This window comes from Berghia stephanieae, chromosome 11, assembly GCF_034508935.2.
Source record: "Berghia stephanieae isolate SIO BIC M18660-M18661 chromosome 11, UCSD_Bste_1.3, whole genome shotgun sequence".
Classification (NCBI taxonomy): domain Eukaryota; kingdom Metazoa; phylum Mollusca; class Gastropoda; order Nudibranchia; family Aeolidiidae; genus Berghia; species Berghia stephanieae.
In genome coordinates, this window is record NC_088370.1 from 23,298,089 (window position 1) to 23,317,945 (window position 19,857).

The 19,857-nt window shown below is 36.9% G+C and overlaps 1 protein-coding gene across 4 annotated transcripts in view; it reads right to left on the bottom strand.

Moving 5' to 3' along the window:
* Window positions 1–19,857, bottom strand: part of LOC144957295 (cholinesterase-like) — a 28,936-nt gene that overhangs the window by 1,425 nt on the left and 7,654 nt on the right. For 2 of the 4 annotated variants that reach the window (XM_078888399.1, XM_078888398.1), the window contains 8 exons: window positions 19,056–19,261; window positions 17,488–17,653; window positions 16,134–16,312; window positions 11,436–11,562; window positions 10,069–10,231; window positions 8,749–8,930; window positions 5,580–5,730; window positions 1–2,011 (listed from right to left, as the gene is read on the bottom strand). The exon at window positions 1–2,011 is cut by the window's left edge and continues 1,425 nt beyond it. In XM_078888399.1, the coding sequence (XP_078744525.1) occupies window positions 1,942–2,011; window positions 5,580–5,730; window positions 8,749–8,930; window positions 10,069–10,231; window positions 11,436–11,562; window positions 16,134–16,312; window positions 17,488–17,653; window positions 19,056–19,261 (1,244 nt within the window). In that variant the 3' untranslated portion in view covers window positions 1–1,941. Of the gene's footprint in view, window positions 2,012–2,910; window positions 4,316–5,579; window positions 5,731–8,748; window positions 8,931–10,068; window positions 10,232–11,435; window positions 11,563–16,133; window positions 16,313–17,487; window positions 17,654–19,055; window positions 19,262–19,857 lie in introns of those variants that run through there. The other 2 variants (XM_078888401.1, XM_078888400.1) reach the window with 2 other exon arrangements.

Genomic DNA, 19,857 nt, shown 5'->3' on the forward strand with positions numbered 1-19,857 from the left:
ATCTATGTTCCCAATAGAAACTTGAGTCAAACAATGACCACTCAATCGTTTAAGTGTCGTTTGAGACCTCATACAAATCTCACTTGAATACCTGAAATTCTAACTAAACATAGATCATAAATTAAAAATTACCGAACAAGAGAGGAATTAAAAGATACAAAAATATATATTCTCCCAAGAAACACGCCTCTGACAGTTTCCCTCTTGATAAAAGATTCCAGCAATTTAATTTCAAAACAAAGACAGAGAGTCACATGGAAAGAGACAATAGATAACACTTAGAGGCATTCGAGGGTTCCCATCTATATTTGAAAAGGTGAGCTTTCATTAAAATACTCTGAAGACTCAGATGCATAGCAACAATGACTGCAACAAAGATGTTTAACAATTGTAAAAGTGAATATATCAGCTTGAAAACTATGTATGTGACAAAGGGTGCTTTAAAAGAACCGCAAAATAATAAGGAAAGACATTGTTAGGTATAGAGTACAATGCAGCATGGCTTTATCAAATCTCATTTATTAATTTTTTTGTTGTTTTTGTTTTGCTTATAACATTGGTAAATAAAGATCTTTTACAGTGAATTTGATGAGAAGATGCTTATAGGGACATTATGATTTCACAGATGAAGAAAATAATTGACCAGTGTGGAAACAAAAATAGGAGATTATTGGCCAATAGTATCTAGCAGAGAGGAACACTGATCCCCTTCTCTTTTTTGACCAATGCATGCCACAATGTTCAGAACTATGACTAGGAAACTTGTTTCAAGGGGTCAGTGACATCCTTCCAAATGTGACAGAGCCAAAGAAACACATCACCATTAATTAAATCATTGAAATTAGTTGGAAATTCTTCATTGGTGCACTTGTTGATATCATACAAAAGCCCGATTTCAGTGATGAAAATAAGGATCTACCAATAGAATGTGTGTCAAGCAAAGAGATAATAGGAGCTTTGCATAACACCGCGAAGACATAATAATCTAAGCAGACGACAAAATGAAGATGATCCCAGCATAAAGAAGACGACCATCATGACTAACGTCTTCAAGTCATACGACTTAGGGCCAGCAATGTCCCCATTTTTTTTTCAATGCCAACCCATCTAAGGGTCCCTTGTATAATTTCCACTGACGATGTCTTCAAGCTTCATATTTGTCAGTGGTTTGCATCTATATTTTATTTTCCCCATATTTTTCTCCATTTACAAGCACTTCGATCTGATCTGATTGTAGGAATGTTATGGGTGTGAAACATAACTTTTACTAAATAAATACAGTTGAAGCTGGTAAATGGAATGCTGCTTTATCAGAACAGTTGCTTAATAGGAATGACCTATCGGTGATATAATTTTTGCTATATAATTTCTATGGCTTGATCGAAATGCATTTTAAATAATTGGAACCATTTCATACCTAAAGAACTGTGTACCTTTTTTATTCTTTTGAAGAAATGAAAAATATAAATACTAACAAAATGAAATCATCCTATGTCCTCAAATAAATAAATAGGTCCTTAATTTGGAAAATGGAATCAAGCCTATCACCACCCATTCCCTTTTATATGGTAGTAGTTAAACTTTACCCCTTTGACCGTCTTGGAGAACAAATAGTTATTTATGATGCAATTGCATATTTGCTTTCAATGCTGCATTGATTAAAATTGTATATGTTGTAATTCAAGGTGAAACAAGATTCAGGTTTTGAATTATTTAGCCACTTTTTGGGGACAATTCATTATACATGAGTGGTCATTGGATACGATCACCCGTTCTCTGCGCGCCATCATGCCTACAAACATGAAATATTAAATGCTATAAAAAACATAGAATAACATTTTAGACAAACAACTGAAATTTACTAGCTAGCATTTATATGGTCTTAACACTCCTTGAAACTCATTTTATTACTTTAAGCTGTTAGACAACAGAGTTACAACATCAACAAGAAGAAAAATGCATACGACTGTTATAGACACTGTCGTGATCAGAGGCAGGACGTTTTGGGTAACTGGGGAAAAAAGATAAAGTGACAGGGATCATTGGATCACGAATGTTGGCCCTTTACTTTTTCTCAAATATTCATTTTTCAGAATAAGTTTTGTACAAATATATTCTTTAAGGTTACAAAGAGGTGAGGAATATAAGTTGTGAAAATGTTTATTTTCTTTAATATAATGATGGCGCACTAATGTACTTGTTTGATTGTTTGTTTGTTGCTTTAGGTCTCTTCCAACACAACTGAGGTTATATGAGAGACCGCTGAACCAAAAAAAAACAAGCAATCTAACAAAAATAGTACAAATGTAAATCAAAATCATAACCTAAAGATATCATGGTCATAAGCTAAATTATAAATAACCAAGAACAAACAGGCAGAAGATTTACAGAAAAAAATATATCCCCTGTTAAAAATACAATCACAAACCAAAGAAGCAGGATAGGCTAGTAAAGAGAAGAAGAAACGACATCACTATCGGATCGTACACCCATGCGAACATCATAGGTATATGATTCAAGGGTGATGCTCCCATCCAACCACCCGCACTTATGTACTTGATGAGTTATTTCATCAACAAAAATGCTAATCAGAGCTTAGTTTTATAGTATCTATCTAATGTATTCTGTAGTTAGAATAAATGTTGAGATAAATTTAACACGCAATGGTCTAAATAAACAATGATTGTAGTTTGTAATTCATCTCAACTACTAAAAGAAACTATTGTTTAAATGTCACCAACATTAATCTCATAAAAAATGTCCAGTCTTGCTTTCTTTGAGGAAAATTGTTTTTCGGCACAGGTTTAAAATGAAGCAAAATATGCCATAAAAAAGTATAGATCCCCACCCCCCCCCCCCCCCAAAATGTTATATACTAGTCATCTCCCTTTTTTTTAAAAGTCCGGATTCTTCCAATTTCTCACTTGCAGAAATAGTTTGGCTGCGTCTGCCCTCTGGAAATTACAGCCATCAACCCCCCCCCCCCCCCTCCATGAAATAAGATATATTTATTATTTTATATTATTTAGATAAATTTATTTATAGGCACAATGCCTTCATATGTGAATGACGAGAAAGAAAATAGTAAATAATGTAAAAAACCTGGTAATCGGTTTAAAATATGCCTACAGAAATACATAGATTAAAACTTTGCAATGATAATTGGATAAATTGTTTAAATTTTAATTTGTAATCTGAAATCTTAATCTTTCTAATTGGTAGAAAAATCTGACTTATCGTCATATTTTAAATTGCTCATAAAAAGGGATTAAAATCTAGACATTAAAAAAAAAATGAAGATTGACTCTAAATTTTTAATAAAATTTGTGCTTGTCTGAAATCTGTGATGAATATTGATTTGTTTGTTTTTTTTTTGTTTGTTTTATTCAAAATTTACACCAGTAAGGGGACGTATCACTTAAAAAAACGTTATTCAATTTAACGTAAATCGATCTTTTTCTTAAATTGGACTAACACTGTGTTTCAACATGGCGTTTGCAAAAGAAATAAAACACAATCAATTTACAATAGAAAGAAAAAGACAACAAAATTAAAAGCAAATGGTAATCATTACTGTGTATAAATCAATGCCTTACATTATATTCCTTTTTTATAATAATGATTTGATGAAGCCCTTTAAAGTTTTTGCATGTGAAAGATATAAACTTTAGCCGTTGTGAATTTCTCTCATTTCAAATTTGAGTAAGTGTGCGTTAACCAGGGGTGACTATGGACACAAAAGTGATATTGGCCGTTGAAAAGTAGCCTTCTTCTAACTTATTCTTAAAATATTGAAACATACATTTTCAAATACATGTTTTTAAAATATGTGAAACAAACCAAGAAAAAAAAATAACATAACAGATAAAGCAAAATTAACCCTAGGGTCACAGTAGGATTGTACAAAAAAATCATGAGGAATAATAGATTAATTACGCCTTGATTTATGTAACAGGTTAAAAATAGCATGTTGGTTAATACATAAAACATTATTTCATAATCTTTTTTTTCTTCTAATATACGACCTGTGATCATAAAGAGAAACAATATTTTAAAGTTCTCTACACCAACTGTGTCAAACTCAATAGTCTTTTAAAATGTATCCACCTGGATAAGTACGAATAAATAAATATGGTCAGAATAAAAGAAGAAAGTGGTGATTTTGTAAGTGTCTTCTACTTCTAAAAATTAATGCACATGGAAATATCACTTAAATCAAATTCAACATGAAGACGAAGATCCTATGCAGATGTTTGCGTCGGACTAGAGACTTATTTCTCTGGAGTGTGACAACGATGTCTTGAACTTGGGGTAGCTTTAGAACCAAAAGTAAAATAAAAAACAACTTTTTTATAACATGAAAATTCAAAATACACCTGCATACTCCCTTCTTTGGACAAAGAAAACAACAACAACAAATAACAACAAAAATCGAGGAAAAATTAAACAAGAGCAAAAGGGGTAAAATATATAGAAGATATTAAACTCAAATGACCAATTAAATTATAGTGAACAAATACAGCAAAAATCCCCTCCCCCATAATTCTGCACTTTTATACTTAATGCAATCATCATGAAGCAGGATTTAAAGTCCTTCAGATCCATATGGACTTGTCATATTTCATCCTATCGCATAATCAGACTATAAAAATCCTTTGAACCCTTTGGATACGACACTGTCATAGTGCAAAATATGTTCCACGGTATCAAAATGACCAGCTACCAAACCAATGCTGACTGTATAGAAGTCAGAACAGTGTCGACCTCTTTTCTTGTATTACCAAAATAATGGTAACTATTCATCTACCATCAAAAAGGCTTGCCCCCAAGCCAAAAAGAATAACAATTAGAACAGGAAACAAAAAAATAAAAGTATAAACAAATGTGCTTTAAAAGAATTGACATATTGCCTGTGTGATGCTTATCGGCAAGATAGTAGTGAGGTCAAATCCAAAAATACATGTAAGAACAATCACATAAAGAAAATGTACTGTTGGCAATGTTTGTGGTCATTTTGATGGACAATAAAAAACCAAAAAAACCAATAACAAAATTAATAATAATAATAATAACAACAACAATAATAAGTACAATTAGATATTGGGGGTCTAAATAGCTCAGTTGGTAGAGCACTCGTTTCACACGCATAGGGACTGGGATCGATCCAGGGTAAAGTCAAAATTCCCCCTACTCCCCATCCAGCAGTGATTGGGTAGCTGGGCATCTGGCGGAGAGTACTTTGCAATAAACTAGCATCCTATCAAAAGGGTAGCAAGCAATTGTTATTGTAAATTATATGCTGCAGAAACTGGGATTCACTCCAGCTCCATGAGCCTACTGGTTCTGAAAAACCTCTTTTACTATAGCAATTAAATTAGCTCGGTGTGAACTGATCAACATGCACTCATTAAAAAACAAACAAACAAACGAAACAAAAATAAAATCAAACAAACAAATAAAAATTTAATTAATTCTCACTGAATACAAAGAGAGCTGAACACGCCCTAACCTACGATCACAATAACCATTCGTCATAAACACTGTCAGCTGACAAAAGTAAAGAGAAAACTGCTACTTACTTCTTTGTCTTTGATCTTCGTATTAAAACAACAATGAGGCAGATAATGATGATGGCCAGAACACCACAAGTGGCCACCAATGCCCATGTGACCAGCTCAAACGTGTCTGAGGTATCTGGATCTTTCTTGTTTGAGGATTGCCTGATGTAGTCTGACATAATGATGAGAATATTAAAATAGAAGCAGATTTGAGGCCATTTTTATAACATTTGACACAAAATTAAAAATTATCTTAAGTTCTTTTGAAGGACTATGAAAACACAATACTTAATGAACATCAATTAACCTCTTCTATACTAGATTGCATAAGGGCTCTAGTACTTTGAACTTTTGAGCTTTTTTAAAATATAGCACGATATCCACTTAATGTGCTCAAAGCGCTTTACAAGGGGTCCCTGACCAACATGTAACATGTAGAAAGAGACATGACACCTGTTAGGCGATATTACAAATTCTTTCTGACAGAGACAACGCTGTTAATGGTCAGGTACTCATTTTACACCTGAGTATGGTGAGAGAATGTGAGTAAAGAGCCTTTTCCGAGGATTCAACTATGCACCGAGAGAGGCTCAAACCCAGAACCTTCTGATCCGAAAGGGAGTGTCATACCACTAGACCACATAACCACATAGCCGCACTCAGATTTGAGGCCATTTTTGTAACATTAGAGACAAAACTAAAAATTATCTTAAGTTCTTTTGAAGGACTATAAAACCACAATACTTTATGAACATCAATTAACCTCTTCTATACTAGATTGCATAGGGGTTCTAGTACTTCTTCAAAGAAATGTCATAAATGATCCACAACCTGTATCCAGACAGGTCCAGCAAAATATTTGGAGCAGTGAACACCAATCAATTTTGCTTTCGATCACCTTGATTTAAATATTGAAAAATAATCCAGAAACTGCAAGAATGATATGTGAAGTAAAGCAAAAGAAGATTTTAAAAGTACTGCTTGTTATAAAGGACAAATAAATGATTTGATACTAAGCAAAACATTGTAAAATTATATCAAGTAAAAGTGATACTAAAAGATGTGGACTGTAAAAAATAATAAACAAAAATGAATATAGCAGCTTCATACAAGAACAAAATACCAAACACTGTAAGTTTCAGGCTCAAAACCCTTCTTCAGCTAACAACAAAAAACAATTAAAACACAAATACATTACCAAAAAATCAGATCGAAGACTAAATATTTCATACGTCCCCTCTACCATTGGAATAACTTTGTCCTTATTAATAAATACAGTGACCTTAAGGCATAGACTTATGCAGTTATAAGGCACATGTCCATCTCTACCATTGGAATAACTTTGTCCTTATTAATAAATACAGTGACCTTAAGGCATAGACTTATGCAGTTATACGGCACATGTCCATAATTTTAATAGACTTAAAGAGAAGAGAAGAGTGGCATACCATTTCAAGTCGACCCCTACCTAAGAGATGGCACCATAAGTAAGAAAGTAAGTAAAATATATACTCAAAGTGAATTGCAGTGTGCAATTTATCATTCTACCATGCTCAATGCACTTCATTATGCATTGTTTACCACAAAAGGATGCCGTATGGAACAAAATTTCCAATTCATCCATTTTTTAAGTTGCAGGTTTGCAATCTTTTGAACAAGCACAGTTACACCACCCTGAACATAGCCAAATATATGAGATGAGTGAGGTAATGAGTCTATAGTACTTACAAAAGGATACATGTCAAGGATAGAATTGTGCAATTATCACCACCCATCCAGTCACTGAAAACACTAAAAATTGCTCGCTAAGCCAGAGAGAGTGCATAATGTAGGGGGTAAAGCAGGAAGATGAGAAGAATGAAATAAATCCTTTCTTGAAAAAATATAGCATTGAGGAGAACATTGTGCTTATTTGAATCAATAAAAAATTGATACGGCGCACAACTCTACTGAAAGATTTGAAAAATAGAAATGTATTTTTTACAGATAGATAAACAGATAACTTGATTTCCTTTTATAATTTAAAGTCAGTTTGAAAGTTCGTTAAGTCAAACAGATATCATAAAAAATTTACCGAAGACACAAACACACTCATGGCCACACCCTCAACTCTATCTGTCCAGTAGAGTCCTTACTTCCGTTGTGTTGATTTAGCGGTGATCAGTGTTGTTATGTAGTAGTAGTGTGTTCTCATTGCGTGTATGTTTATGTGTGTGCGTGTGTGTGTGTGTGGTGTATATGTGTGTCTATGTGTGTTTTGGAATGTGGTTGCGTGGAAGAAAAAAAAAAGGGGGGGGGGTGTCCATCAAGTAGAGACAGGGGGGGTGTTTGCTAGGAACTGTCAGATTGACATTTTTCAGTAAATCGTGGCATTCATAGTGATATAATTCACTTGATCACATGACGGTATTCGGATTTACAGAACTTTTAAACAAGTTTCACCGATTAACAACATCAACTAATATTACTGCTGATATTACTGTCGTTTTTATGCCATCGATGTGATAATTATTGCCCTGGGAAATATTTAGTTAAACGTTTCGGCAAAATGTCAATTGGTTCTGTCTAGCTTCTAGCCCGAACAAACCAAAAGTAGACAGATTCGGGGACTTGATATTTATCGCGTCCGCTTCAGATTTTCATTTGACCTCACATAAGTTAAGTAATGGGGAGACATTCCGAAAGCTCCTACATCCCCAGTATTCATTCAATTTGTATTTTCACCGTTGATCTTTTGTCAGGATTTTATTTATTCAATTTGTCATCATATAAAAGCGTTTTAAATACACTAGAACAAACCTTGACAGATTTGTGAAAGTTTAAAATTTCCTAATTTGACCATTGTTTTGATTCTCGGTCGCCATTTTAATTTGTGAAGTATTGAAGGTAGTGCAAAGCACTCCCAAGTAAAGCATGGTAAAGACTTGCGACTTATTGATATTGATATCTACTGACTGATAAACTAAAATCATGCCGAATAAAGCATGGTAGCGACGACAAGCACATCGATTAAAATGTGCATCTAATCGTAATCAAGCTAATAAAAAAAAATTATTCTGGCAATATCGAATGAAAATAGTTCTTTCCCCGCGAAATTGCGGGCTTTTTACTAGTAAGCTAAAAAGGAAGAAGATTAAAGAGAGAAAAAGAGCCAAGCATGAGGGGTAGCAGCATTTTCAAATAAACTTACAAGGTGAGTAACCCGACATCCTAGGGAAATAGTTATTCCAGAACTTGGACTCCAGCATCCTGTAGCTCATTAAGTTTTCAGATTTGTTCTTGATGGAGAGGTATGTGTGATTCTCAATGTTGTAGTGGTACCACGTCACGTTCCTGAAGTCTTTGATATCTATACTACGAGGTGTTGGCTCCCTATAAAAGAATGTAACAACAATAAACATGAATCAAACTACTACTACTACATCAACTACTACTACTACTACTACTATTACTACTACTACTACTACTACTACATCAACTATTACTACAACTACTACCACTACTACTACTACTACACTACTACCGCCACAACTACCACTTACTACTACTACTATCACTAATACTACTACTTCTACTACCACTAACTATTATCACTGCTGCAATAAATATATGCACTCAACACACGTGTAATAAGGGTAAATTATTTCATGGTCCATGCCAATGCTGATTACATTACTTTTGTCTTTTGAATGGGTCTCAAATCCACTTACAGTAAAATTCAGAGAGGGGAGGGGCAATGCAGTGACCCATCTCTTGCCTCCTGAGATGTGATACTGGCGTCACAAGTAAAGGGGTGATATGGAACTAATGTTTTGTGTGAACAATTCATTGTGTGCTCTTTTGTTAAGTGTTTTGACGACTTTGTGTGGCCAGTTGACTTCACCTTGGATGTCTCCAGTTACCACCAAATTTATCAGATGGAATGTGTGGGCACAAATTCATTGGTCGTTTCCTTTGTCATACAACAATGGCTGCAATTGAATTACCAACCTATCTATTTAAATGTATAGTAAACATCCCAAAAGAATCCCCCCCCCTCCCCCACCGCCCTGCCCTCCCTTCTGCGCGCTCCATACACACACAAATAATTAAAAGAAAGTCTTTCTTTGTTAGACCAGCTCTTTTGAAGTTTTAAACTTCTTTATTAGTACTTTTCATAGCTATAAAAATAGACCAATTGCCTTGACATGAAAGCAGGGTTTCAGTTCTCATAGGCTTGTGGGATAATTAGGATCACCATCTTCACGGCAAATCTGGAAACCCACATAAACAGAAAGATTTTGGCAGAGACTGGCGTTTCCTGGGCAGAGTGGTCCAACTGTACTACTACTACTACTACTACTACTACTACTACTACTACTACTACTACTACTACTACTACTACTACTACTACTACTACTACTACTATTACTGCTACTACTATACTGGGTTGTTTTGTTTAATTTTTTGTATGTAAAATATGAAAAAGATAAACATAATTATTTTTCCTCAAAATAAAGGGGTATCTCACCCAAGTGAAGTAAAATTTGTGATCATATTAATCATGTACTCCGATATATTCCTGTCTGGGTATTCATACTCTTGTCTTGGGTAAACTCCCAGCATATTTCTGTATGTTTCATTGATGAAAGGAATTCCGAAGATATAGTCAACATCTTGTCCATGAGCGACACCTAGAATTTAAAAAACAATTTTACTTTAGATTTTAAAAATTAACAAGCAATACATATGCAAAATTTTGTCTGTGCAAATTATTGGAATCAATTTCTCATTGTGAAACTGAAAATATTCAACATTGCACATAATTATTTTCTATAGTTTGGGCAAGGGGTCAGAAGGTGAGCTTCTTAGGTCAAGGTTAGGTCATGGAAAACTCAAATACAGTTCTGTGGTGTTTGTTCAATGCATAAGTGGAATCTTTTGATATTCTTTAAAAAAAAAAATGAAAAAAAAGGGCAGAATGATTTCTTTTCACCTTAATAGATATCAAGAGACTATAACAAATAGAATAAAATAAAAATGAAACCAGTAGATCATAATGATTGAGGTAGTGAAAAGAAATATAACTTCGGGTTGTTTTAAAGCAAAGAGACCAATTTCAGACTAATAGTTGCTTCAAGAGGCGAAGACTGTGCCAGGTACTGAGATTTTATGACGTATTTTTTGTTTTTGTTTTTGTCTTAATGTTTATAGATTAAAAGTAGTGGTGACGGTACAATTGAAGCTGCTTTATGGTAACATTACTGTAATTTCAAATAAGATGAATTAACCTATTGGTCTTGTTACCTTTGTTATTGAAACAAAATATTGAGACTATATACATGTATAATTTGATGGCTTTAATACAAGTTATACAGATTTTCCTTTCAGTTGTTTGTCTAGAATAAACAAAAGACACATGAAAGTATTCCATCATAGTTAACAACACATTACACAACAATTAATGGAATCATTAGCTTCACTCTCATTAATTATAACTCATTGTTCCCCGAAACGTAATATATTTAGTAAAGCAATTGAGATAAAAGGTAATGGGTCGACAAAATGGTGTTGTTAATTGTAGAACCTTAATTGATAAATCTATCCATTTAGGTAAATGTTTCAGACGATTCCCTTCTTATTCCTTTGATATTCCTTTTTTTTGTATTCGGATGACTCAAGGAAACGAAAACAAAGCATAAGTTTGATGATGCTCTGAAATTGTTTCAAGTAACAGGTGTGTTTCACTATTTCTCTGGAAGATATATAGAAACAAATCTATGACAGACAGATATTTTAGATCAAGTGGTTTTTCCAATTTATCCGCGTTACAAAATCAAGTGTTTTTTAATTTATTTCTTATCATACACAATCTTTACATCCATCCAATTAACCTACCTCTCCAGTGAGGTGCATAGTTTTTCCATGATGAATACTCAAAGACGTAAAAGTACACAGTGGAATGGCTGACGTGTTGTCTGATAGTCTCACTGATGGCTGCCCCAAACATATAGTCACCCATCATCTGTCCAGGATGCAAATGGAGAATAAGTAAATATATTCATTACTCTCAATCATTACAGTTACAAATCCAATATTCTATACTAATCATATTCCTTTTGTTCACCAACAGACATACAGCACGAACAAAATTACGCCATCTTACTCCCCCTCGTGGATCTTTACCTTGCAGCTGGTGAAGGGGCTTGAGCCACACGGGAGGACAAAGGTGTAAATCCCAGTTGACCATCACGAGACCATCCCGGGTATCGAGCCAATGAGCCACATGAGCTGCTCGCCCCGGTGTGTGACTAAATTTGATCCAACCCGGTGCCCGAATAGCAGCCGTTATCCCGGGCGCCACACTACTTCAATATGATGGTTCCAATTCAGCACAGTCAATGGCGAAGCGGTCTGCCGCCTAGCCAAATAATACCGCGTTCGTGTCGCCAGGGTCGTCGGCACTTCTGAGAAAAAAGCAAGCGTCCCTCTACACCTTCGATTCGCGGCCTGCCGAACAGAAAATGCGATATCGGGGATAGCGACCTGACGCACATATTGTCCTTGAACATCGAGAGCCAGAGTATGGCAAAAAATGAGCTTTTGTCAAAGCTACTGGCTGACCATAGCGTAGACATCCTCCTGTTACAGGAGACCCACCTTTACTCAGGCGCGCAGTCTTCCCGATTCCAGATCCCAGGCTATAAGGTGGTCCAACACGAGGGCACTTCGAGGCTCAAAGGAGGGGTCATCGAGAACGTAATGGACAGCAATGGGGTGAACCGAATTTCCGTGGAAGTAGGTGGACTGTGTTTGCATAATATCTACAAACCACCTAGAGCGACTTGGACTACACCACTGGTACCGGTGGTCAGCCATCCTTCCATCTGTCTGGGAGACTTTAATAGCAACCATCACGAATGGGGCTACCGAGACTGCAACGAGGCAGGAAGACAACTCCGCTCATGGATGGACTGTAATGATCTACACCTAGTGTACGATCCTACAGCCAAGGGTACCCACCATAAGAAGGAGTATACTCCAGACCTCACCCTCATTACGAAAGGCACGAACGGTGAACCGCTGCAGGTGAAGCGAACAGTCCTCGAGGACTTTCCACATAGCCAGCACGGGCCGGTTCTTGTCACAGCAGGGGTGACAATACAGAGGGTGCAGTCTCTCCCACTTTGCAGATGGAACTTCAGGAAGGCTGACTGGGAGGAATTCAGTTCCTATATCGAGCAGGTTTGCCCTGCCATTCCACCCAAGTCCAAGAATATAACCAGATTTAGCAGGCTACTGGTTAAGAGCGCTCAACATTCTATTCCACGGGGCAAACGGAAATTCTACACCCCTTGCTGGACAGCAGAGTCGGAAGAGCTGTACAAAGAATACCAGCAGACCCACTCCCAGGACATAGCCGATAGACTACTTCAGTCTCTGGCAGAGGGTAGGAAGCAACGGTGGCAGGAGACTGTGGAAAGTCTCGACTTTACACACTCCAGCCGCCACACTTGGCGTATGATAAAGAAATTGGACCCGGACCAGGATTACGCGAAGGCTGCACCGGAGTGTGAGGCAGACACAATTGCCAAGAACATTAAGAACCTTAGCAAACGGGTCCCTAATCAGGCTTTTGAGCACGGTGTCCGCTAGGCACACCGTACGATTTTGGACTCGCTACCTGTGGAGGAGTCGGACTGGACGGCCCCGTTCAGTCCCCGAGAAGTGGGTGCAGCCATTAGCGATGTAAAGAATGGCAAAGCAGCAGGGATAGAAGGTGTATATCCCGATATGGTGACGCATCTGGGCCCCAGGGCATGGGCCTGGCTGACAGAGTCAATGGCCGACGTCCTTGCAAAAGGAAAGCTTCCACAAGTGTTGAAGCATGCGAAGATAGTTGCCATCCTGAAGCCCGGGAAACCGGCGAAGGAGGCCGACAGTTACAGACCCATATCTCTGCTGAGCTGTCTTTACAAATTGTTGGAGCGTGTTCTATTAAACCAATGGGGGCCGGTCCTAGACGCTGCCCTGCCACCCGAGCAGGCGGGCTTCAGGGAAGGGAGGTGCACCACGGAGCAGGTCATTGCCCTTACAGAGCATATTGAGCATGGGTTCGAGAGAAAACAGCAAACAGGTGCTGTCTTTACAGACCTATCAGCGGCGTACAATACGGTCTGGTGCGAAGGGTTGATACTCAAACTAGCAAAAATCATAAGGTGCAAAAAGACCTTGAAGTTGTTCTCTTCCATCTTAGGGGAAAGACAATTCCATGTCGCGCTGGGAGACGCCAAGAGCAAAGTAAGGAAATTGAAGAATGGGGTCCCTCAGGGGTTGGTACTTGCGCCAATGTTGTTTAACATTTACATTAGCGATATGCCGAACACTTCCTCCCTGAGGCTGGGATACGCGGATGACTGGGCACTCGTTACTCAGTGTAAAGTGTGGACCCGTCTCGAGAGCGTACTCAGCAAGGATGTCACCAGACTCAAATCCTACTTCGACAAGTGGTACCTGAAGATGAACACTTCAAAAACCGTGGCCACTGCATTTCACCTATGCAGTGCTTGGCACACCCACAAACTGAATGTCCTAGTCGGGGACCAGCCACTCCCATATGAGCCGCATCCAAAATATTTAGGGGTGACGTTGGCCTTACCTATTGGGTGCATCTAGAAGGGGTTGCCCGGAAGATAGAGAAGCGGAACAGTCTTCTGAGGGAGCTGGCGGGATTGACTTGGGGCGCTAGCCAAGCGCTCCTGAGAATGTCCGCCCTGGCACTATGCTATTCCACCGCGGAGTATTGTGCTCCAGTGTGGGGTAAAAGCAGAAACGTTGAGAAGGTGGATGTAAAACTTCGCAAGTCGATGCACATAGTGTCAGGAACACTAGCAACAACTCTTAGAGAATGGGGCCTGATAATAGAAGTGATCCAGTCCCCAGATGTCTGGAGGGAGACGATTACGGGAAACTGGCTGAGTAAGATCAAAGAGAGAGGGAATGGGGATACCCCTCTGACACGCATAATGGACGGGGCCCCCGTTTCGAGCCGAAATAAGTCCCGGCAACCCTTGTACGCAGAATCCCTGACTACGTCTAGAGCTGCACATATGAGATGGAAGTCGGTTTGGACGAATTCAATCCCTCGTGGGGGCGGGGACGTAGCCTTCTCTAAGTTTGGTGAGAAGTTGCCAGGCTTTGATACCAGTAAGAGGAGACACTGGGTGACTGCGAATTAGCTTCGGTCGAGAAGTGCCTCACTACCAGTGCGCTTCATCGGTGGGGTCTTTCTACCTCTCCAACATGTACCTGCTGTGGGCAAGAACCTGAGACGGCAGAGCATCTAGTCGAACTGTGTGTTGTGACGATGCTACCCAGCGGGTTTGCGACAGTGCACGAATGCGGACCAGACTTTGCTGATTGGGTCAATCGTCATAACATAGTAGTGTGAAAACCATAAGAGGCTGCTGCCATCTTACTTACCTAACTCAAGAATTGAGCATCTATCAATATAAATGTTTATAATCGCCGCCACTTATAACAAATTTAACATTTATATGACTAAAAGTGTCCCAACAGTTTAGAAACATTATGGTTAGTGAGGATTATCATTTGATTGTAATGCTCTTTCATTTCTTGTATGGTAAAAAAAGAATAGTAATGGAAAGAACTCTTGTTCTTTAGGTTGCCGACTTCAATAAGAGGAATAATTGTAGAATCACTTGTTAAAATGAGTCAGATATCGAGAGAGAAAAAATGTTAAATTCATAAAAACAAAACTGCAGTTATGTTTGACTTGGATAAGGAAATGACGTAACTCTTATCAGTGTTTTGTAAATGAAGAATTTCAGAAGCTTAATATTATTCTGATCACTGCTGCCCAACAGCGGTAAGTAAAATACAGATGATGGAAAGCATGTGCAAATAATGATAATAACCTTATAGGAAGAATAGAGTGAACGAATTGTAACATTTAGACATTGAGATTTGCGTAATGTCCATAAGAAAATATATACGATTTGGTTAGAAATGGTTAAAATCATTTAGAGAGGAACAACCTACAAACGTGCATGTTGGAGTATACTTTTAGTCAAAAGAGTGACGATCCTGTAGTTACAATAATTTGAATGGAATACTAATAGCAGGTATGGCTTGCTCTTTACTGATTGTAACACATGACGTTCACCAGTATGAAGAGCACTTCTCTTTCATGTGATGGTATTGTGAACGGTAAGATGTTTATTTTAGTAACCATTAAATTTTAGAATATGATGCTCTCTTAAATCTTTAGATATATGCATGAACCATTGTCTCTGCAACTATAGTTGAAATCGTTTTCTCCAAGATTATTGTCAATACTTAACTGATAAAATTCATCCCGTCAATGCCTTCTCAATATTAACATGTTTATAAACTAAAAGATCTGTAAAATTTGCTACATGGCTCAAAAACAAAGAGAGAGAGAGAGAGCATGTCAATTTATTGTAACCTCCCCTCATCCCTTAAAGAGTTATAATGCAAAACAAAAAACAAAGATCCAAGCCGTAGAGAGACTATTGGTCTCCTCAATTTTAATTTTATTATAATTGTACAAACCTCCATTAATTTCTTCCTGATCATACTCTGATTGGTGGGTTGAGCCCAGTAGGTGTACTGAAATTCCATGGCATCTTGGACTGTGTTCCTGTCCTGGACGTTTCTGTAAGAAATGAATTCTCGAATGATGTTCTTGAATTGGTTTTCAGTCATACCATCTATCAAGCTGGGCAGGTTGGCTGGTATTGAAAGACAGAATGATTAAAAATTACATTATATTGAAACAAAATAAAAAAAAGTCCCCCCACTTGTTGCTTAAAAACATATAGAATAGGGTTCATAGTGAGCACGCTAAATATACAAATAAATCATGTGCAGCTTCCTGTAATCTTAAAAGATGCTCTAAGAAAAGATCATTAGTAAGGCAGCACATGACCAGAAAAGTCATGAGATGGAAAATAAAAAACAAAACAATACACACACAATAATTTTGAGTTAAAACATCTAAATTTTCATGGTGTTTCTTAACGATCTGAAAAAGTTTGAAACAATGCCAGACAAAGCAAAAAAGAAAATTACAATTAAAAAAAAAAACCCAAAAAATTAGTCTTCCTCAATTTGGGATGAACCTTAGACCTCCTGATTGCCAGTCACACATGCTACCAGTACAACACAGAGATTATTTGATAGTTGGGACGAGTTGTGTGCCTATGTGAACTCTCGCTTGCATAACAAAACATTAAACATCAAGTTTGAGGATGAAGACATTAAGAGTTGCTCCACTCTTATTCTTTAAAATATCTAAGTGATAAATTAGAGAGCCGGCACTGGTGTAAGATTAAATTCCTTGAACGTTTATTTTTTTAATTGCTGTTTTACTGTCTGATCATCATAAACATGTTTTTATATTAGCGTAATGTTTAGAGCAAGTCTAGGTTTTTCTCACTTTCAATGGCAGTCCAGCCATCTTCTTGATTTCATCTAGAAATAAAAGTTTTTAAAAATCCCAAAAGACAATACTAATAGAAAAAACAGTAAATGGAAGACCACATCACAACATTTTTTCACTACGACATCAGCCATATCTTCTCAAATGAAGCATATTCAATGAAATCAAATTTGACTTTAAAATTTATGGTTCAACACAGTGTAATATTAGACTTACGTAATGGTCACATGTTATATATGTAATAGTAATATCAGATTTACATTACATAGTGGGTCACATGTTATGTAATATAAGATATGCATATTGGGTCACATGTTATATGTAATGGGTCACATGTTATATATGTAATAGTAATATCAGATTTATGTAATGGGTTGCCTGTTATATGTTATAGTAATATCAGATTTACAAATTGGGTCACATATTATATGTAATATCAGTTTGGATGACTACTATAAAACTCACGTATGAAATAAGCCCCTTCATCTTTGACTGTTCCCGCTAATAAAGGGAGTTTCAGCTGTCGTGCTTGCTGTCTCAAATCAATGGGATGATCTGGCAAGAAGGCAAAATCAATGCCCACCAAGTTTCCATCCAAAACGGGACCCCAAGGATTGCCAATTTTACCAGGCTGAAAAAAAACCAAGACTTTGAAATATAGGGGGGCTCCTATGTGCTCAGCAGTAGAGAACTTGCCAAACAAACAAGGGGATTGGTATCGATCCTGAAAGCAGTCTAGAATTCTTTTCTGATTCCACAGTCCACCTACCAGTGATTGAGTTGCTGAGAGTGATAAATCTGGTGGAAAATACTTTGCGATAGATAAGTATCCTATTCATAGGGTAGCAAAAATTGCTACAGTCCATTTAAAGTTAAAGAAACCCAGGAAAACTACGGGTCCACAGGGTTCATGGGCCTTAAAAACACCACAATAAAAAAGAAAAAGCTATAAAAGTGACACAGCCAATTTACAATGGTTTTCCACCAATACGCTTCAACAGTCGTAACGTCACTTCCCTCATAATGATGCATGGTAACTAAGTAACTGGCTCTAAACTATCAGAACAATGGCAGATGCCCTTATGAAATATTTTTCCGATGAGCATAAAAGTGTATCCAGAGGGGAAAAAAACATTATAAAACTGATCATGTTTTGACTTTTACACATTCTGATCACAAGACATGTGAAAAGTTCTAGCCAGCATGAAGAATAAAAAGTACCGATTTTCTTTGTTTAGAACCATGATGGCCGCCGTTGCTGGGCGACGTGACATCGGACTATTGAATCCAATCAAATGCCTGTTTCACTTCAGCATCCTTTTTTTAATACAACACAGCACATCTGTGTAAAATGTGTGATGATTGATATATCCTTTTGTTTAGCAAATAGGTTTGTTTCCCATGCCAACTGTAACCCATTCGTTTCATGTTATTTTACACTGCGACCTTCTTTTATCACTACAATGGAACAATTCCCTCCCACAGTCTCTTATTTTAACCAAAAAAAAAGCATCCCGTTTTTCATTCTAATGAAAATACACTACTATTTAAAATCGTACAATTAAAAGAGATCCAAAAAAGTGTGTATGAAAGATATTGACGTTGCATATAGAAGTGACAAATTTGTGAAAGGTAAGTATAGACAGATGATCATAAAATTTAATAAGAGATGTGAGACGAAATTAAACAACAAAGAAATTTCTAAAAGGGTCCAAGACTGTAATTTCTGAACACTTGTCAAAGTTTTGTGCAAAACTTATGTGGAGAGCTGGGGCTCATAACAATTCGAAGCAAGATATTTGTGAAGAAATTTTATAGCAAGATTACTGAAATTAAAAATGAAGATGACCTGATTTGCCATGAAATTACAATGCATTTCAGCAAATGAAAGTCCAAGACAAACCTCTCTTATATATCTTTTCTAATTAATACAAGTTATTCATGGCTCTTCAAGCAAGCTTTGAAAAAGTCGCGCTTGACTGTATTTCAAAAAGTTATAAATGTAAAACGAATCAAGACATTCGAACATTTACCTCCATTGTTATCATTGCAGATGCATTGACAATTTCCTCAAACTTGCGACTGTATCGCAAACAGTCCACCATTTGCTGTGAATCACCTACGGGGCACCCCAAACGTTGACACAACTTCTTTGCGTATGCCTTTGAGTCCTCTTTGGAAAGAACAGCCCACTCACTCATCTCTGAGCCACTCAACATGATAGCCCGGTGAAATAGATCTGGAAAAAAGATTTCAAAATGATGTGTATAAGTAATGTGAAATAAAAAAGAAGAAATAAGAGAGGAGGACGCAGAAGAAGAATAAGAAGAAGAAGAAGAAGAAGAAGAAGAAGAAGAAGAGAAGAAGAAGAAGAAGAAGAAGAAGAAGAAAAGAAGAAGAAGAAGAAAAGAAAAGAAGAAGAAGAAGAAGAAGAAGAAGAAGAAGAAGAAGAAGAAGAAGAAGAAGAAGAAGAAGAAAGAAGAAGAAGAAGAAGAGAGAAAGAAGAAGAGATGGTATTAAATAGGTGATGAGTTTCAAAGTTTAAATGACAAGCTGTCCAAGACTAAAAAAGATTAATTTCTTGGTCTTGGTCTTAGTCTGATTTGCGGGTCTCAATTTACAGGAGTCATTTGAGGATCTCAATTATCTAGCTGGCTCATAGACAGATAGCAAAATCAAGCAGTCAGCTGCGTAAATTTACAGTAAAAAAATGTATGATTTAAACACCTCAATTGCATTGATTTACTAAACTTTATAAGTGATAAGTTGGTGATGATGATGATGAGTCCAAAATCTTCTTACTTGAAATTAATGTGAGGAATGAGTATCTGGCGC